General features: G+C 38.9%; 4 protein-coding genes across 5 annotated transcripts; 3 read left to right on the top strand and 1 right to left on the bottom strand.

The window, feature by feature from the left end:
* The first annotated feature begins 1,367 nt into the window (after nucleotides 1-1,367).
* Nucleotides 1,368-2,399, top strand: LOC108012554 (heat shock protein 23). Its single transcript, XM_017077967.4, has one exon. The coding sequence runs from the start codon at nucleotides 1,624-1,626 to the stop codon at nucleotides 2,182-2,184; it is 561 nt and encodes a 186-aa protein (XP_016933456.4). The 5' UTR covers nucleotides 1,368-1,623; the 3' UTR covers nucleotides 2,185-2,399.
* Nucleotides 2,400-3,834: 1,435 nt separating this feature from the next.
* On the top strand, nucleotides 3,835-4,639 carry LOC108013579 (Heat shock protein 23). The gene has a single exon (XM_017079506.4). It carries the CDS (start codon nucleotides 3,850-3,852, stop codon nucleotides 4,420-4,422), a length of 573 nt encoding a protein of 190 aa, XP_016934995.3. The 5' UTR covers nucleotides 3,835-3,849; the 3' UTR covers nucleotides 4,423-4,639.
* Nucleotides 4,640-5,845: 1,206 nt separating this feature from the next.
* Hsp27 (Heat shock protein 27) lies at nucleotides 5,846-6,934 on the top strand. The gene has a single exon (XM_017079505.4). The coding sequence runs from the start codon at nucleotides 5,961-5,963 to the stop codon at nucleotides 6,600-6,602; it is 642 nt and encodes a 213-aa protein (XP_016934994.3). The 5' UTR covers nucleotides 5,846-5,960; the 3' UTR covers nucleotides 6,603-6,934.
* Nucleotides 6,935-7,398: 464 nt separating this feature from the next.
* LOC108013407 (uncharacterized) lies at nucleotides 7,399-18,197 on the bottom strand. 2 transcript variants are annotated; one of them, XM_017079264.4, is made up of 6 exons: nucleotides 17,459-18,197; nucleotides 11,537-11,768; nucleotides 11,245-11,398; nucleotides 10,964-11,084; nucleotides 9,020-9,696; nucleotides 7,399-8,960 (listed from the first exon to the last, which is right to left on the bottom strand). In XM_017079264.4, the coding sequence occupies exons 1-6, from the start codon at nucleotides 17,536-17,538 to the stop codon at nucleotides 8,347-8,349; spliced, it is 1,878 nt and encodes a 625-aa protein (XP_016934753.3). In that variant the 5' UTR covers nucleotides 17,539-18,197; the 3' UTR covers nucleotides 7,399-8,346. The 2 variants fall into 2 exon arrangements, with proteins under 2 accessions (XP_016934753.3, XP_016934754.3); XM_017079265.4 differs by having other exon boundaries at nucleotides 11,254-11,398; nucleotides 17,459-18,196.
* Nucleotides 18,198-18,555: the final 358 nt, after the last annotated feature.

Genomic DNA, 18,555 nt, shown 5'->3' with positions numbered 1-18,555 from the left:
AATTTAGTGGGGCCCCGAACTCAACTCCGGGATACTAAAAGATATATATGTATCTGTATCTGTATCCCAACTGCAGTGGGGAAAAAGAGCAAGAGCTGCGTTTGAGATGGCCCCTTATATGCTATTCCGCACTCAAACTCGCAATGTACTTGCTTCTATTTACCCAAACCGGGGGGAGATATCTGCCGGAGCATTTCGTACATTATGTGACCACCTTTTCGAATAGACAACTTCCATTGCGTTGGCGTTGGATTGTGTAAACCCCGGGCACATACCGCATGTACTCCGGGGAAGGGAAAAGCAACAAAAAATGAGGCCATAAATAACAACTTGAATGATATAAGAACGAAGGATCGAGTTCTATAACAACACATATTCTGTAACTTGGGAGGGCCACTACTTATATACAATGTACATACATACCCGTAGGAATATTTATATAGTAATTTTAAACAATGTGTACTTTCATTTATTGAAGTTTATAATAAACCGCTTTAAGAAATCGTTTTCATATGTATGTTCTTCTTAAACATATTCAAAATGCGTTACGTTATATATTGAAATCTATTGTTCGGTGAAAAAAAAACTATATCAACGCTTCACTAAAAATTCATACTAATAGTACTAATTCACACTAATTGGTTAATTGGTCAAAAAAATCACATCAGCACTTTTTTTTTTTATATATTAAGTTACTTCCTTCCGTGATTTTTATTTTTTTTACATCGTTTTCAGAAAGTGAATAAAATACATACATATGTAACTGTCATAAAAAACATCAGTCAATTTTTATCTATGTTTAAAAAATGTACATATACTTTTAGATTTATTACCGAAACAAATTTATTTTTTAAGAAGTCATAGATTTATGTCTTTAAATTACTTTTCTCTACTTAAGAACATTATTATTTCAGATTAATTACAGTTGATAGCTTGACTGGCGTGCCAAAAAACATAATTGCTATACAATCTCGAAGTTTCGCGAAAAAACTTCGTCCTCCGAGGTCGCTGTCCCTTTCTATCTCGTATATACACATAATATTTGACGGTGCTGATGCAGCGACTTATCACTCCAACAGGCCTTTTTATCTTCAATCCCATCCCCCTCCGGATGGCTCATTTTCCATAGCGATACTCTCACTTTCAATGGCAGATAATGCGTAATTCCTGCAAATTCGAGAACTTTTTGCGATATTTTCAGGCTCGAGAATTTTCGTGGCCCTCCTAGATGTTTGTGCCGTGCCCCATTGCGCACAGATACGGCACACACACACAGCGGCGCCACTCGCACAGATACAACAGCGCACGCATACAACGAAAGCGGGCGGTTGTATAAATAGCCGGCGTTTTCGTTCAACCGGCATCAGTTGAATTCAAACAAGCAAAGCGATAACAGCTAAAGCGAAAGGAAAAGCGAAAGCAAAAGTTACCTATCATCAAAAGTACTTTGAAAAAGTATCTTATTAAAGAATCTTATCTCATAAAAGATACAAGTTAAAGAATCATATTAAAAGTTACCTAGCTAAAGCGAAAGTTACTTATAAAAAAAAGAAGTACTTTGAAAAAGAGTCTTTTTAAAGAATCTTAAAATACAAAAAGAAACTTTAAATAACCCTATTGAAAATGGCAAACCTACCGCTATTGTTGAGCCTTGCCGACGATCTGGGCCGCATGTCGATGGTGCCCTTCTATGAGCCCTACTACAGTCACCGGTCCAGGAATCCCTACCTGGCATTTGCAGTGCCTATGGAACAGCAGTTGCGTCAGTTGGAGAAACAAGTGGGCTCTTCGTCGGGAGCCTCGGGAGCAGTTTCGAAGATCGGAAAGGATGGCTTCCAGGTCTGCATGGATGTGTCGCATTTCAAGCCCAGCGAACTGGTCGTCAAGGTCCAGGACAACTCTGTGCTGGTAGAGGGAACCCATGAGGAGCGGGAAGATGACCATGGCTTCATCACCCGTCACTTCATCAGACGCTACGCCCTGCCCGAGGGCTATGAGGCCGACAAGGTGGCTTCCACTCTGTCCTCTGATGGCGTCCTAACCATAAAGGTCCCCAAGCCACCGGCCATCGAGGACAAGGCCAACGAGCGCATAGTCCAGATCCAGCAGGTGGGTCCTGCCCACCTTAACGTCAAGGAGAATCCCAAGGAGAAGCCGGAGCAGGAGAACGGCAAGGACAAGTAGGGGATCCATTCCCAAGGTCTCGCTGTATTTAACCATTATAAAAGTCATGTATCTGTTTTATAAGCTGTCGTTAACCGGAGACACCCAACCATACTATATATAAGCCATTAAGGGTGTCCTGCTTTAATCTTATTTTGTAATTTAATATTTAAATTACTGAAATTGGATGAATTAATATTACCAATAAAATTAAAATTAAATATTACAAATTTAAATTTCTATAGTACTTTTCTCTGGGTGGTTGAGTTTTATGGCTGTCAAGATTTAAAGAAACTTAACACTTGTATCTCTGGGGCTCTGTTATATTTATTCAAGAAACCAACCCGTCCTACATATTAAATCTAAAGGTTTTACTTTTAGAAAGGAAAAGTTGATCGAGGTTAATAACGATTTAAGAAAAAGTATCTCAAAGTATTGGAATTTGATTGGTTGATTTGGATTTAACTGGCGTTATTAAACAGATTCTCTTTTAATTTATTACATTTTTCAATAAACAATTTTAATAAATCGTTTTCAGTTGCATTTAATTTTATTTAAAATATAAAAAGCTTTTAGTTATACAATAATAATTTGATTTAAAATCTATTACTTGGTTACCACACGGTTCCCAAAAAATCCTCAAGAGTAGAGCAGCATATGTAATAAAAAAACAATAGGTCAACTATTAAGCTTTTATCTATTTTTTAAAAAACCTTCACTTTTAACTACACTTTGACCTTTTTTTTAAGAGGTATTTGAGATTTTTAATTTAAAAGGCCTACTGAGAATTTTCTTAAACGGCAAAAAATAAGGTTCTTTATAATCTTGTCCACAAAGTATCAAACGATCAGCAAATTTGGAAGAAAATACCAATCTACTATATAAACGCTTGACTACAAATTCATAACTTTCCGCCTAATTTGGTTAAAATTTAACCGAAGATCTAAGAAGGCATTTTCAAATAAAAAACACAACAACCCTTTTTGTTATTTTGTACATCGTTTTTAGAAAGAGAATAAAATACATTAATGTCCAAAAAAAACATTGGTCAGTCCCCATCTACACTAAACGCTCTTAATTTATTTATATAAATCTTTATTTTTATTAACGAAATAATTTTCTCCATTAAGAAATGATAGATTCGAGCCTTTAAATTAATTTTCTCTACTTGAGAACATTATTCTTTCAGATTAATTAGAGCGCCTAGTTATCTGATACAGATAATTCGAAATTCCTGCAAATTCGAGAACTTTTTGCGATATTTTCAGGCTCGAGAAGTTTCGTGGCCCTCCTAGATGTTTGTACCGTGCCCCATTGCGCACAGATACGGCACACACACACAGCGGCGCCACTCGCACAGATACAACAGCTCACGCATACAACGAAAGCGGGCGGTTGTATAAATAGCCGGCGATTTCGTTCAACCCGCATCAGTTGAATTCAAACAACCAAAGCGATAACAGCTAAAGCGAAAGCAAAAGCGAAAGCAAACGTTACCTATCAACAAAAGTACTTTGAAAAAGTATCTTATTAAGGCATCTAATCTCATAAAAGATACAAATTAAAGAATCTAAAAGTTAACTAGCTAAAGCGAAAGTTACTTATCAAAAGAAGAAGTACTTTAAAAAAGAGTATTTTTAAAGAATCTTAAAATTCAAAAAGAATCTTTAAAGAACCCTATTGAAAATGGCAAGCCTACCGCTATTGTTGAGCCTTGCTGACGATCTGGGCCGCATGTCGATAGTGCCCTTTTATGAGCCCTACTACAGCCACCGGTCCAGGAATCCCTACCTGGCATTCGCAGTGCCTTTGGAACAGCAGTTGCGCCAGCTGGAGAAAAACGTGGGCTCTTCGTCTGGAGCCTCGGGAGCAGTTTCGAAGATCGGAAAGGATGGCTTCCAGGTCTGCATGGATGTGTCGCACTTCAAGCCCAGCGAACTGGTGGTCAAGGTCCAGGACAACTCTGTCCTGGTGGAGGGAACCCATGAGGAGCGCGAGGATGACCATGGCTTCATCACCCGTCACTTCATCAGGCGCTACGCTCTGCCCGAGGGCTATGAGGCCGATAAGGTGGCCTCCACTCTGTCCTCCGATGGCGTCCTAACCATAAAGGTCCCCAAGCCACCGGCCATCGAGGACAAGGCCAACGAGCGCATAGTCCAGATCCAGCAGGTGGGTCCTGCCCACCTTAATGTCAAGGAGAATCCCAAAGAGAATCCCAAGGAGCAGACGGAGCAGGGCAAAGGCAAGGACAAGTAGGGGATCCATTCCAAAGAACTCGCTGTATTTAACCATTATCAAAGTCATGTATCTGTTTTATAAGCTGTAGTTTACCGGGGACACCCAACCATACTATATATAAGCCATTAAGGGTGTCCTGCTTTAATCTTAATTTGGAGTTTAAAATTTATATTACTGAGTTTCGCTGAATTAATATTACCAATAAAAATAAAATATCTACTATTACAAATTTAAATTTCTTTGAAACTTTTTTCTGGGTGGTTGAGTGTTAAGGCTGTCAAGATTTAAAGAAACTAAACATTTGTATCTCTGGGGCTCCGTTATATTTATGCAAGGAACCGCCCTGCATATTAAATCTAAAGATTTTACTTTTAGAAAAGAGAAGTTGACCGAGGCTTATTACGATTTAAAAAAAGTATCTCAAAGCATTGGATTTTGATTGGTTGAATAAACCTGTAGTTAGTTTTGTATCTTTACTGTTCCATGTAAATGAATTTTTGAGGAACCACTCCATATTGATATTGTAATTTTGTTCGTATGTAATATGTACTACATACATAAGATACAAATGTAAAATAATAATAGTCATGTGTACATGAATTTTCCAGAAAGCGACAATAAATAATTTGCAAAATCTTTAATTGCCCCGGTTCCCGACTTCGCGAAGCAGTGGCGAAAGCAGGCTGCGAAATGTTTGCAGCAAACAAAAGAACGGCAAACATGGGAAGCAGCACGAAGCGAAACGGGAGTTCAATGCACCTGGTCCACTGAAAATACAGAATATCAGCTTCGTTGCACTCTGAACAGAAAGCGTTTAAAAAGTCCGATAAGAAAAGGAAATGCTTTAAATAAATATTGCACTTATGTACGAATGTATGTATGTACTGTCGCTTAACTGTTATTTATGCTTTGTTTTTTGCACAGAGAAACTCCCAGAAAAGAAATGTCAAGAACTTTCTAGCTTCCTCTCGCTCTCTCTATAAAATGCCGGCTGTGCCAGAAAGAGCGAGAAAATGCGAGAGAGAACCTTGATGAATGCAAGGGCGTGGGGTTAGGACAACCCAAAAGGGGCTGCAATGTCAAACTTAAATTCAACAAAATGGACCGAAAAAATAATGTTTTTGGAAATATCTTTGACTAACTATGTCTAATTGTATGTAAGTTAAGAACACATTTTTCTTTGTTCATTTCCTTACCCTTCATAAATATTCACATGCCTAAATATTAATTTTATTAATAATTCTAATTACATTTGTTTTTTAGGTTTTTTCAATAATTAATTATTTAATAACTGTATAAGAAAAATTTAAAAGCGTTTCCCTGATAACAAATCTTTACTTCACCCCCTTTAAATTACTTAACAGCCGCCCCTGTTTGCATTGCACTAGTGTGCGTGAGCCCGGCGTCGGTATAAAAGGCCGGCGTCGACGTCGATGGAGCACAGTCGAAATTCAAAAATTGAAGAGAAAAGTCTATCAAAGCTTCTGAATAAAGCGAAAAAAAAGTATTTCCTTTGTCTAGACAGGATTGTGATTAAAATAAAAAAAAAAATAAAGATGTCCATTGTACCACTGCTTCACTTGGCCCGGGAGTTGGATCACGACTACCGCAGCGACTGGGAGCATTTACTGGAGGATGACTTCGGATTTGGAGTCCATGCCCACGATCTGTTCCATCCCCGTCGTTTGATGTTGGCCCCCAGTTCCCTGGGTCGTCGTCGCTTCTCGCCCTACGAGAGGAGTCATGGCCATCATCATCACCAGTTGGTGCCACGTCGTTCTTCGGCCGGTGGTCCGAATTCCCTGCTGCCCGCCGTGGGCAAAGATGGCTTCCAGGTGTGCATGGATGTGTCGCAATTCAAGCCCAACGAGCTGACGGTCAAGGTGGTTGACAAGACGGTGGTGGTGGAGGGCAAGCACGAGGAGCGCGAGGATGGGCACGGCATGATCCAGCGGCACTTTGTGCGCAAGTACACGCTACCCAAGGACTTCGACCCCAATGATGTGGTGTCCACCGTCTCCTCCGACGGGGTATTGACCCTCAAGGCCCCACCGCCGCCCAGCAAGGAGCAGGCCAAGTCGGAACGCATTGTCCAGATCCAGCAGACGGGACCCGCCCACCTGAGCGTCAAGGCGCCCGAAACTTCAGAGGGAAAAGCCGAAAATGGCGGCGGCGAGAAAATGGAGACTGGCAAGTAAGCTTTGCGAAGAAGAAGCAACCAAGATTCGCTGGCGAAGAATAAGGAGAAGAATTTAACGGAGAAAAAGGAAGAGAGTGTTGCAGCTCTGCTCGGAGAGTGCAAGACTAAAAAGGGATACCACCCAAAACACACCCATTGTATTACTCTCTCTTATAAAAACCCACACACACACACATCATCATTACATCTTAGACCTAAGCGATTTTAAAACCCATTTATCATAAAGAAAAAAAAACATTTTAGTCTGTATGATTAGGCTAAAAACTGGAGAATTCAATGCTCCCTTTGAGTTTATACTTTTTGTAATAAGAACAGGCGCAACACTCGGGAGTACTTTGCATTTCTTTTGTGAAAAAACCAATAAATATGCTAAAAAAAAATCAGCTGGCGTGTTTTTAATTGTTTCTCCCCTTTTTCTTTCCTTAATTTGCATTTTAGGTAAACCTGTTTTTTTACTGGATGTTCACTTCGAAGGGTCTTTGTTTTCATTTTCCGTCCTTGTCCTTGATTTTGGTTACCTTTCTGAGTGTCATGGGGTTCCCATTTTTAGAATTTTTTTTTTAGCTTAGGGTCCACCTTTTCTATTTTCTAGTATAACTATATTTGAAATAAATTTTAAAATATGTAAAGTTTACATATTTTGGCTTATTTCATTTGAAGTCTTGATATATATATTTACATTAACACATTTTCTAATTGAAGTAAACACGAATCCCCTGACATTCTATAATTTTAATTTATTTCGAGTTGCAGATGTATAAAACTAAGACCCGATTAAAAATACCCCTCTCAACTAGTTTAATCAATTGTTTGCACATATTTATTTAAATATTTAATACATAATAAAAAATTTAGTTGCCCGTTCTGGTTTCTTATTGGTTTTTATGCTCGTAACTTGTAGCGATCATAAGTATTTACTGTTTAGGCTATGTCTATATCTAAATCGGCTTTTATTCATAATTCTCAGCGGGGTTTTGAGATACGGATGTATCTCAATTTCGCTTTCGCTGTTAACCGCGAAAAAGCTTTTAGTGGTTGTCATGTTGCTGTTGTTGGTTGTATCTTAGTTGATGTTAAGTAAAAATGTTTTTTTTTCGGCATTTTCTACTGCTGCGGCTGCTGTCAATATGTTTTTGCTTGCATTTATGCACGTTATGTATGTATGTATATTCAATGACGCTTAATCACAGATCAATTTTTTAAAATTTCATTTGACTTAGAAGTTAAGAAACAAAACACACAATCCTACACTTGGACTAAATAATTACTGTCTCTGGTTGGGTTTTTGGGCTTTTTGGCATGGACAACTTAGTAGACATATGTAGATATATGGGATCGGAGAGGCTGGATGATAGCAGTACACGAATACAGGATAAATTATACATCGATTTAGCGACTAAATCTAGATACGTAATCTGCCGGTTTCTAAATATTCTTTTCTCTTAAGATTTCCTTTGTTTTTGTGTTTTGTTTTAATCATTGCAGTCTCAAATTGTTTATGGGCTTTGCTATATAAAGAGGAGAACATAGGGTTTCTTGGGCCGCTGGCCACGATCTGGCTTTTGAAGCCCCTTGGTGTGCGGTATAAAAAATAGTATTTCCTTTTTACTTCCTATGTGGATATCGGGGTCTCCGTCGACCAGCGGTGAATACTTGAGAGCAGAGGGCTTTTATGGGGAGTGTGAGAGAGCGCACGTAGATCATTGTGGATCATATCAGACCAGTTTTTCAGGATTCATCCCTCACTTCTGGATGAGACTTTCGCAGCTGCTGCTAAGATTTGGCAACGACTTGAAACTGAGTCGCGATCGATCCACCTGGGCATCCGAATGACCATGGCCCCTGCTGCTCTTGCTGCTACTGACGCCGTCCACGCCCCTGTCAAAGGATGAGGAGATCACAAGCGGATGTGGATGTTTATGCGACTGCCGCTGCTGTTTCTGCTGGCAGGCATAAGCGGCAGGCGGCGATAGTGGCGATGTGGGCAGATCAATATCCAGCACGGTATCCGTCTCGCCGGGCTTCAGCTTGGGATCCGAGTAGCGGCGCAGTTCCTCCTTCGCCTGCTGACCACCTCCCAGACAATCGGTAGTGCAACAGCCAATGGGCAAATCCACGCTTATCATGCCCGAGTGGCGGTAGTCGATCTTTGGCGGCGTGCTGTAATCGTAGGGATGCACGGCAGTGTCTGGACCCACACTGGTCTGGTCACTCAGCACATCGCGGTTCTCCAGAAAGATGGACGAGTTGGAGTAGCGCTTTGTCTGGTGCGGCTTATAGACGAATCCACCGAGACCATTGGCCACCGCATGTGAAACACCAGAGCTGATAGATGGTGCCTTGTGTTCGCCACTGCCTGTAAGGATATAATGTGGGTTAGTTTAGCTCAGCCTTCCTAATCTCCCGGCCACTCACCACTGAAGCTGCTCAATTGCAGGGCATGTTCGCGACCCGTGTCCGTGGATATGCCGCTGGCACTGAGATCCTGCCGTGATCCGGCACAGAGATCCGTGGCCGAGCCGCGACTAGAGCCCTCCGAGTGCTCCAGCACGTTGTGTATGGAATCGTGGAAGGGCGTCATGCTACCCGATCCCTGAGGACAGGGACGGAATGAGGAGATCTGAGAGACAACGTCATCGAGAGCCCAGTCGCGGTCGTAGTTGTGCTGCGACTGGGAGCACTCAATGTTGGCAGCCACCGCCACTTGGCCCAGTTGCTGGCCGCCCGGCTGCATCTGCTGGTGCCGCTGGAGGCCATGTCCGTCCTCCGTCTGCGTGCAGGCGCTGCTGCTGGTGTGTGGCACCTCCAGTTCCGCGGCCATTTGCAGCATATGATGCGGCGAGGCGTTCAAGAGGCGTTGCATTTGCTGATGCAGGCCCAAGCCCGCACCGCCACCACCGTTCTCCATTGACGCACAGCTCGCCTCGTGGGCACAGTGTGCTCCGGCCGCACCGCTGGCATTGATCTCCACCGGTCCGCTGGCCGAGCCAGCATGGGCCAGCGGCTCACTGAAGTGCTGATGATGGGCGGCCACCGGGGATGGAGGTGCCAGGGGATGAATCTTTTCCGGCGCATTCTGAATCAGCAGAATTCTGTAAGAGAAATGTTAGATAATCAGTAAAGTTTCATGACTCTTATACAAAACATGAGTTTTGGATGAATAGTGGATTACTTAAAGATTCCTAATAATGAACAGGTTGTATTATGTTTATATTAAAAAAAAAAAAAAATTATTAGCTATTCAAAGTGAAGTCATCTAATTGCCTTATGTGAAATCAAAATGGTTATAGCAAATAAACAAATCATCATCTCGTTTATTACCTCAGCTCTGATAGATCGTTTCTATAAATGATTTCATTACATTTTTTGCAAGTGACTCTTTGTATAAATTTCCAATAATTGAAAATGAAAACAGGAAACAAAGACGTTTGAATCGGAAATATATAGATGTTTAAAAATACAAACAGTTTGCGATGATTACTCGAAATTTTCAAAGATTTCCTTATTAAAACCAATCGTATTCAATCTTTCGCACACATTTGTCTATAATAAACCGTAGCAATGGCATTAATAAGTATTCTCATCTTATTTGTTTACACAAAACTTGCTCTAGACAAAGTTGATTTACAATTAGGCGAAAAGTGATAAATTGCAAGTGCGGAAGGCTAGGCTAAAACCGCATTAATTTGAATAAAAGTACTTATAATTGATAATGTGATTAGTGTTTTATATGGTATGAACAATGCAAGCAATATAAAAGTTCAAAACCAAATCTGGCATATAGAAGCTTTAGCTACATTAATCAGAAACGCATACGAGTACGTTTCCAATTAAATATCAGACTACTACTAACAAGACTTTTAACAATGGGCTCATCCAACAGAGAATTCAGATTTTTAAATACGGATTTATGATTGTCTCCGCTGACATGAAATTCTATTTTTCTTTGTCTATAGCACACAAAGAGATAAGAAACTTCATCGGTTTGTATGGGATAACAAATACATAAATTATAAATTATTTCAGGCAACAAGATTGCAAATTGCTTACGATTTCTCTGACTAACAGTGAAACCTACACCAATTATAATCATCAAGAAATACTTCTCACAACTTTAAAATTCCTTAAATATCTTTAAGAACATATTATTTCAATTACATTTTTCCAACGAAGTATATTCGAATACTGTTACATGAAACGCTTTATCTAAACGTATACAGAAACCTAAACACATTGATTCAACACTTAAATGTTTGTGTTACATATCAGCAATTACTCTTTGCAATTTTGTTTAAAAATCCTAGAGAGCCATAATCTTAACATTTATAAAATCCCTAAGCAGTGATCCGTGATAATGACCTGTTGCGTGCCTTCCAGCGGTGACAGAGATGCAGATATGCCTTGCACTGGATGTACAAGAAGACTATGCCGCCGGTGAGGCCGACGGTGACAACGGCCAGCTTTGTCCAGAAGGGCCAGTCTGAAATGGCAAGTGAAAACCGGTAATCAGAATCCGTAGAGCAAGCAGTCACAGGTATAATAAGAGCCCGGGTTCAGGCAGGTCAGGCAATTAAACAATTACGGATTTCGCTCTGCGGTTGTTTGACATGTCCGAACCCGAGAGCCCGGAGTATACTAACACCCCGCACCTATTAGGCCACGTTGGACATCGTCGGCGGCCCGCTCGATAAGCACACACAGCGACCAGATGACGCACAGGGCGGCGGCACAGTGGAACAGCACGGAGCAGCACAGCCGCCGCCTTTCAATGCCGGAGATGTCAAGGCTGCGCCACTGCAATTGCCAATCCAATCGAATCGAATCCAATCCAACCGCAATACAATCGATTCCGAAGCCAAACAATGCAAAGACAAAATGAAATAAATTAGCTGGACATTCAGTAATCATATCAAAAAGAAGAACCGAACCCACCTCGTTGAAGGGCTTGATCTTTGTGTGCATGATGAAGGGGAATTTGCAGAGCTCGCAGGAGTTCGTCTCGGAGGCGGTGAGCCATTGCTGGAGGCAGGCCTGGTGGACGTACTTCAGACTTCCGGAGCAGTAGCACGGCGTGAGCAGCGGGTTCTGCGGATCACTCTCGCAGTGGCAGATGCGGCAGATGTCGCCGCTGTTCTGCGAGGCCTGGCTGCTGCCCGATCCGAATCTGGAAGGGATTAGATGAGCATTAGAGTCTTGTCACTACATCAAATATAAGACATTAGTTATAATATAATATAAATAATATATTATCCTTAGATTTCCCTGACTTTCCTTAGTTTAGAACTCCCAAGAACCTATTCACAGAGTATAAACTGTATTATATTTACATAAAATACACTTTTAATATCTTTAATATGTAGTTATTACTGTCAAATTAAATGGGATTACAGGAGGATTAGATTCTCGTCACTATATCATTTATAAGATATTAGTATTTAATAATAATATACTCATGGATTTATAAACAGCTGAGACAAATTTTGGAATACCCCAAAACGTAGTCATAAAGTATAAACTTTTTTTATAGTTATTGTAAAGTTCACCTTTAAGGTCTTAAGACAATAAATTAAAAATGTAGAAATGTGTAGTTATAACTGTCAAATGAAATGTGAATATTTAGGTCATCGTACTTATGACGTCTTCTCCTAAACCACTTAAACTTAAATGTTAGGCTATTTTGTGCGCATTTAGATATAATTGCAGCTTAGAAATATCGTTTTTTGGTCAACTTTAAAAGCATCACGAAACCACTAAATCAATTGGTTTACTAGAAATCAAATACGCTTATTCATCCGAATTGGTATTATTTATTATAAAACATCGTATATTCTGTAAGCCATTAAACAATTGTGATCGAGGTATATAATGATGGTATAACTGAATTTTTACATCATTATTTATGGGAAAATTGATTGAATTAGATAAATTTACAAAACAATTCAATCGTATGTAACAACCCAACTAACAAACGTAGTCAATGAATATTTATTAGTTCTCCTATGACCAATGCAATCATTTTAACTATTCCCCGCTGTAATCAAAACTTCAATTAAAAATATAATCGAATTAAGCATGTCATTAAGTATGTGTTAATCGTATAAATGTGTGAGAATTACTCTTATCTTAACGACTTTTTTATTTATTTTTTTTTTGCTTTCAGAGCTGGAAAACTTTGCGTCTGTATTTATGAAATCTTATTGCATGTGAAGCCATATCACATTTTGCATTCATTATAAAGCATGAATTTAAATAAATGATGAGGCAGATGCAGTTTGATGCCAGTGAAATTGAAAAGAAGTCATTGACACTTGCTGCTTGAATGGGCGAAATGAGTGTGTACAATGAATCACAACAGCGGTAGTTTTCAGAATTTTATAAAACACCCAATCTCACGTTCTTCAAATGGGAGAGCCAATATAAGATTCATATGAAAAACACTGTTTTGTAGGATAGAATTGATTCATAAATATATTTTCAGGTTTGTTTCCCAGAAATGGTATTACTAATATAGGATTCTCCAAAAAATGTAGAAATTAGCAAACAAATTCTTTTTATTTGGTTACTCGACTTATGTATGTATTCATTTGATATAGGTACTTCCAAGAAAAAATTCATTCACGATGTTTTTTCCGCTCAACATTATAATAAATGGTATTTAACAAAAAAATCCATTTTGAAAATATGATAGTTTATACAATTTTCCATACTTCTAGCAAATGCAAAAATATTACAAATTTATAGAGGAATTAGTGAGTGCTGTGGGAACCTTTTACTTTCCTTGTGAAAAGCAAACATTCTCATTCGCACCCCTTCCCCAGAAAGAACACATATCAATTAAGTTCTGATGCGGTTCCCTTTGGACTGCGGCAATCTGGTGCTGCTTTATGGCCAAGGCAATTAGCTCCGTTGGCCGCCCTATCATTATGGCTGGCACACGCCCACTCAGCACCTGCGAGGGGTATTTGAAGGGTCTGGAGGGTCTGAGCGGAGTATCTAATCTAACTAACTAACGGAAAGTGGATGGTGAAAAACTTTTACTTTCTACCTCATGAATGCACACAGGGCGAAAAAAGGATATTTGGGGATATGATTCACAATAAGCTTAATCATCTTGTCAACAAAAAAAATTTTACAAAAAACACGTGTTCCGTATTTCAAAAAACACGTATTTCTAAAAACAACAATGTTATTTTAAAAAACTCAATATATAACGCCATTCTACTCAAATAGCTTAGGATTACAAAATAATTGGGTCCTTAAATTATACCAAAACAAGCTTTTCGAATATTTTAAGTATTGTCATGGCGTTTCTTTTTGGAGAAGTACTTCCAGCTTTCGAAACTGCTGTTCTACCTATCATACATGTTTTACGTTATCAGTTCTTTAGGTTTTAATGATATCAAAAATAATATATCTTTATATAATACACGTATATTTGAAGTTAATTATAATATTTAAATTTATAAAATTATAAATATGTGTTAAATAAAAGTTGTATTATAAAAAAATTACAAATTCCCTTAATTTATTGTTACTAATTTCCATTTATTTGTCCGCAGTGTACTATAGCGTTTGCCCCTGCCAATCTGCACTATCTGGAGTACCGCTGTACGTGTGTCTGCCTGTCTGTCTGTCTGTCCCTGTATCCTTTTTAGAGTTCAGGCAGCCAGTGCGTGATTGAGGCGAAGGACAGACCAGTCAAAGGCTCTGCCAGCCCATTTGTTGTGGCTGTCGACATGGTCATGGACATGGAACTGGACACGTCCTCTACACTCCTGCCCTGTGTTTTTATTTGGGGCCAATCGACGACTGGCCTTGGATCGATGGAGCGCGTTTGTGGCCTACACCGCAGAAAGCAGAAAGTGGTTCATAAAGTACACAGCCGCAAGTACACATGTTTGTCTATCCACGGGATGGAACGTTATCCTTTCTTGGTTCTTGGCCCCTTCTTGCAGGTTAAGGACATGCGTAAGCCGCAATTTTTACGACTTCATTAGACGGCAGACAGTCGCCGGCTGGCCATTCCGAATCCACACCTCTTTTGGAGCCACTCGACTGAAACTGAAACAGCCTCATGACTTGGCATTTATGGGCCTTTTCGGGAGGGCAAATTGCCTGTTCGACATTGAACACAACAAATTTCAACTCAATTAGAACGGAAATGTCGATTCAAATCCATAAATACATTCTGTACATATGTAAATTCTTGTCGATCACAAAACACAAAAGAAAATAACAAAATGAGTACCCTCGGAAAGATTTCTCACATTATTGATCGGTGTTTGTGTTCTGTTTTGTTTGTTTTTTTTTTGCCCTCCACAATTTGATTAAGCGATATCAAAGGGTATATAGGTATGTACTATATAAACACACATATGAAACGCTATCACATTACCGGGTAAAAGAGAGAAAACGCGAGGCAGGTGCTTTATTTCAGCGAAACTAAAAATAAAAAACCTTTTCGCTCTCGGGTTTAGGGTTTCAAGTGCAAGTTGCAGTTAAGCATTCACTGCTCATCGTAGTTTTTTTTTGAAGGCATTTTGTGCTGCCCCTGACAAAGTTCTTCCGATGGAAAATTCTCCGAAACGCCTGCTTTTTGGTAACCAAATATGGATATTCTTTAATCTAATGTGAAATTATATGTTCCTTATCATCATTTTAATTTTGTTTTTTCACCAAACCCTTGTTCTATATTTAAAATAATGACGTTATCATTAGGCACATTAAAATATGAAAGTGTTCTTTCTTATCAACAAAATATTTAACATATAAAATGGAGGAACTAGTACTATTCAAATGTAATCAGGATTGTATAATTACCCACTAAAACTTGGGAACTGCTGATCATACAAAGGAACTAAACCCATAATCGTAACCAATCATCATAAGGTTCATAAGGCTCAAAAAGAGATCTTTTATAGCATAATTAGCCAAGGTTCGTTCGGTAATTCCCTCGTAAACCTTTTCATTTCAGGGCTCTCCATGTTTTTTGCGTAAGACTTTAGTCTTTTGAGCACTTGAGGCCCCAACCGTGCCCACTTTTAATTACAACTAAATTAGCGCTTTTTATTAAATTCCACGCCAGAACAACGGAACAGGGCACGCCCTCTCCTTTTCCTCATACCAGATGGAACAAGTAATCTTCACAAGAACCGGGTGATTTCGAGGGGTACAAATGGAAGGGAGAAATCGGAGTCAGGCGGGGTCCACCAATTCAACTGTTTTGCGCTTTGTTTTCGCTGCTCCGCTTTGTTCCATCGCTTTTTGATATTTTGCGCATTATTTTTTTGGTGTGCTGTGTAAAACTTATTTTTAAGTCCCAACTGGTTTAAGAGTTCGAGGCAATTAATGCAAAAGTTATACCCAATGCGGGGCTCCAAATATATTTCGCCTTTGTTTGGTAAACCTATGCGAGTTGCGGGCTGCGCGACTGCAAATACTTGGGGAAAGCCGCATCTTATCAGTGGTATATATTTTCCGCTTCGCTCCATTTTACATTTTCATTATACTCGACAAATATTTGATCGTAATTGCCCAAGCCGCCACACACATAAACAGCAACAATTGCCAATGTTTATTTAGCAACGACACCTGAAACAACAAAAAAACCAGCTAAGAAGAGAGACACATTTACACACTCCAACGACAGATTAGATTTGCGATGGCCGGGTGATAAGTCCCATCAGTCCCACAGCGAGGGTGTTGACTGGTCTGTTTTTCTTAAACATACATACATAAATATAGGAATTAAAGCTTCGCAAGAGCCACAGATATTTATGAACTTTTAAAAACACATTTCGCAAGGGGCACACACGAGCGAGTATAAACTGGTTATCTACTAATAATATTTGAATATTTTTTAAGTAAATAACACATTGTCTTGCAAATCGATAATATATAAATAAATAACGTGTTATGTATAAATACATCTATTTATAAGCTTTCTCTATTGGTATTGGTAAATAGAAGGATATGATTAGATCATTTGCAATGTCTTGCTTAAAGATCAAGCTCTTTGTTAGTACGACTGATGTTTATACAATCATTTTTTGCTCTATAAAAATATTTTAAAATATGGCCATATCTTGTTTAAAGATATCATATCATAAATTTGTTGTTCCATTCAAATATATTCAAATGTGGTCACTCTCACTTCTGATTATACTATAAATAAACCGCAAGGGATCTATAAATTTATAATTGTTTAAACAGATAACAACAGGCGCCTAGTGTCAAGCACTTGTCACCTTCCCAGTAATGTAAAGCCCATATTTGCATTTCAATCGTAATGCCGATCGGCTCAGAACAAGTATGGTAAGTACAAGTCAATGTTATTAACTGATGCTTAATGATTGTCATTAGCAGGTGTTGAGTACGGATTAGATAGATTAAGATCTTAAAGTTGATGGAGAGCATAATATAAAAAATAAAAACGAAATGGAGCATTTGAAAGTGACAAAATCTGGGTATGAATCATTTTCTGCTAATAAGTGGGGTAATTTTGTTTTCATTCAAAACCGTATCTTATCTGGATTTGGCTCAAAGTATGGACAGCTGGGTTTCTCAACCTTTTAGCAATTACAACCTGCGTTGAGAACTTAATTACCTCGTTTCCCCAAGTGACAGACAATCAAACATTTAAATCATGTCCGTTTCCTGGCTATAAATAAACAATGGACAATGCCAAGAAGAATGTCAACCATCCCACGATTTTTCAGTTGCGTGCTTGCACTTATTTTTCTTTTTTTTGTTGTGGTGAACTTGAATATTTTATAGGGTTCTCTTTTATTTTTTTTTTTTTGGCCATGTCAAGGGCGTTTAAGAGCCCAAAAATAAAAAAAAATATTGACTCACCTGACATTTGCATAGTGCTGACCGGAATTCCAATCCACATGCTCGATATCCGAAGAGGTTTTGGCGTTGTCGCAAGGCATTTTGTTCGTAACTTTCTCTGTAAACTAGACGGCAGGGTATCTCATAGTCGTTGCGATCCTGGTCCGCTATAATAAACCGAGGGGTTTTCAACCCCAAAAACGGGGGCTCCTTTGTCTTTTATGCTGGCTAGTCTTGCGCTTTTGTTATGATTCTCCGCTGGTTATTTGTTTATTTCCAACGATAAACACACAGCTTGTCGCCGTCTTTATTTTTAGCGACCCTGTTGGCAGGGGCTACTTCGATTTTTTGCACAATATGTAAACCGAATCTATTGCACTTTTATTTTTCTTTTTCTTTTCCTTTCTTTTCTTTACCTTTTATTTTTCCTCTCGCCAACGAACTTCTGGCCGTGCGTTTGTTTGTGTTGGTAGGTCTATTATTATATCGTTTTGCTTATGCGCGAAGAAAGTCGTTGCGAATGATTGGAAATTTGTATTTTTTAAGCCAGCACCGAGCTGTTTAACTGCCTTTACCCATTTAGGAATTACACATATTGTTTATGTATTTGAATAAATTCAAAACAGACACATACACGAGCGGCAAGCGGTGTTGCTTTTCCATTTTCATAGAGTGAAAAGCTATTCTTTGTGTTCCGTTCGCAAATTGGTCGTCCGCTCGCCAGGAAATTTTGTGTTTTTTATTAGACCGTCTTTAGAGATGGATAACCATCGATGGAAACATCGATTCATCGATGTAAAGCTTGTATCGATTAGCGCTATCGGGATTTTTAAGTATTTATATACCGATTTTATTCCAAATTATTATTATATCGATACCGTTCACCTTGTGGTCACCCTAAAAATGGTAACGTACTCAATAAATATAAATTAAATTCCAAATAAGGAAGTTTTGCAATTGATAACCATAAAAGGACCACATTATCAAACTACAAAATTGGTCTTATAAAAAATTCAAATTTATAAATTCTGTCTAACCTAATTCCTTACTAAATAGCCCCTTGTTTTAACCTAATCAAATTAAATAAAACATCACATGGAAATGGTATATTAAATCAA

The sequence above is a fragment of the Drosophila suzukii genome, chromosome 3, assembly GCF_043229965.1.
Source record: "Drosophila suzukii chromosome 3, CBGP_Dsuzu_IsoJpt1.0, whole genome shotgun sequence".
In the NCBI taxonomy this organism is placed as follows: Eukaryota; Metazoa; Arthropoda; class Insecta; order Diptera; family Drosophilidae; genus Drosophila; species Drosophila suzukii.
Note: the sequence above shows the minus strand (reverse complement) of the source record. Positions and strands in the feature narration are given on the sequence as shown.

Coding starts and splice junctions, on each gene's coding strand:
- LOC108012554 (XM_017077967.4), top strand. CDS start 1,624: ATGGCAAACCTACCGCTATTGTTGAGCCTTGCCGACGATCTGGGCCGC.
- LOC108013579 (XM_017079506.4), top strand. CDS start 3,850: ATGGCAAGCCTACCGCTATTGTTGAGCCTTGCTGACGATCTGGGCCGC.
- Hsp27 (XM_017079505.4), top strand. CDS start 5,961: ATGTCCATTGTACCACTGCTTCACTTGGCCCGGGAGTTGGATCACGAC.
- LOC108013407 (XM_017079264.4), bottom strand. CDS start 17,538: ATGCCTTGCGACAACGCCAAAACCTCTTCGGATATCGAGCATGTGGAT. Junction 11,769..17,458: donor CAGCACTATGCAAATGTCAG/GTGAGTCAATAT, acceptor AATCCCTTCCAG/ATTCGGATCGGGCAGCAGCC. Junction 9,697..10,963: donor CGCTGGAAGGCACGCAACAG/GTCATTATCACG, acceptor TTTCTCTTACAG/AATTCTGCTGATTCAGAATG.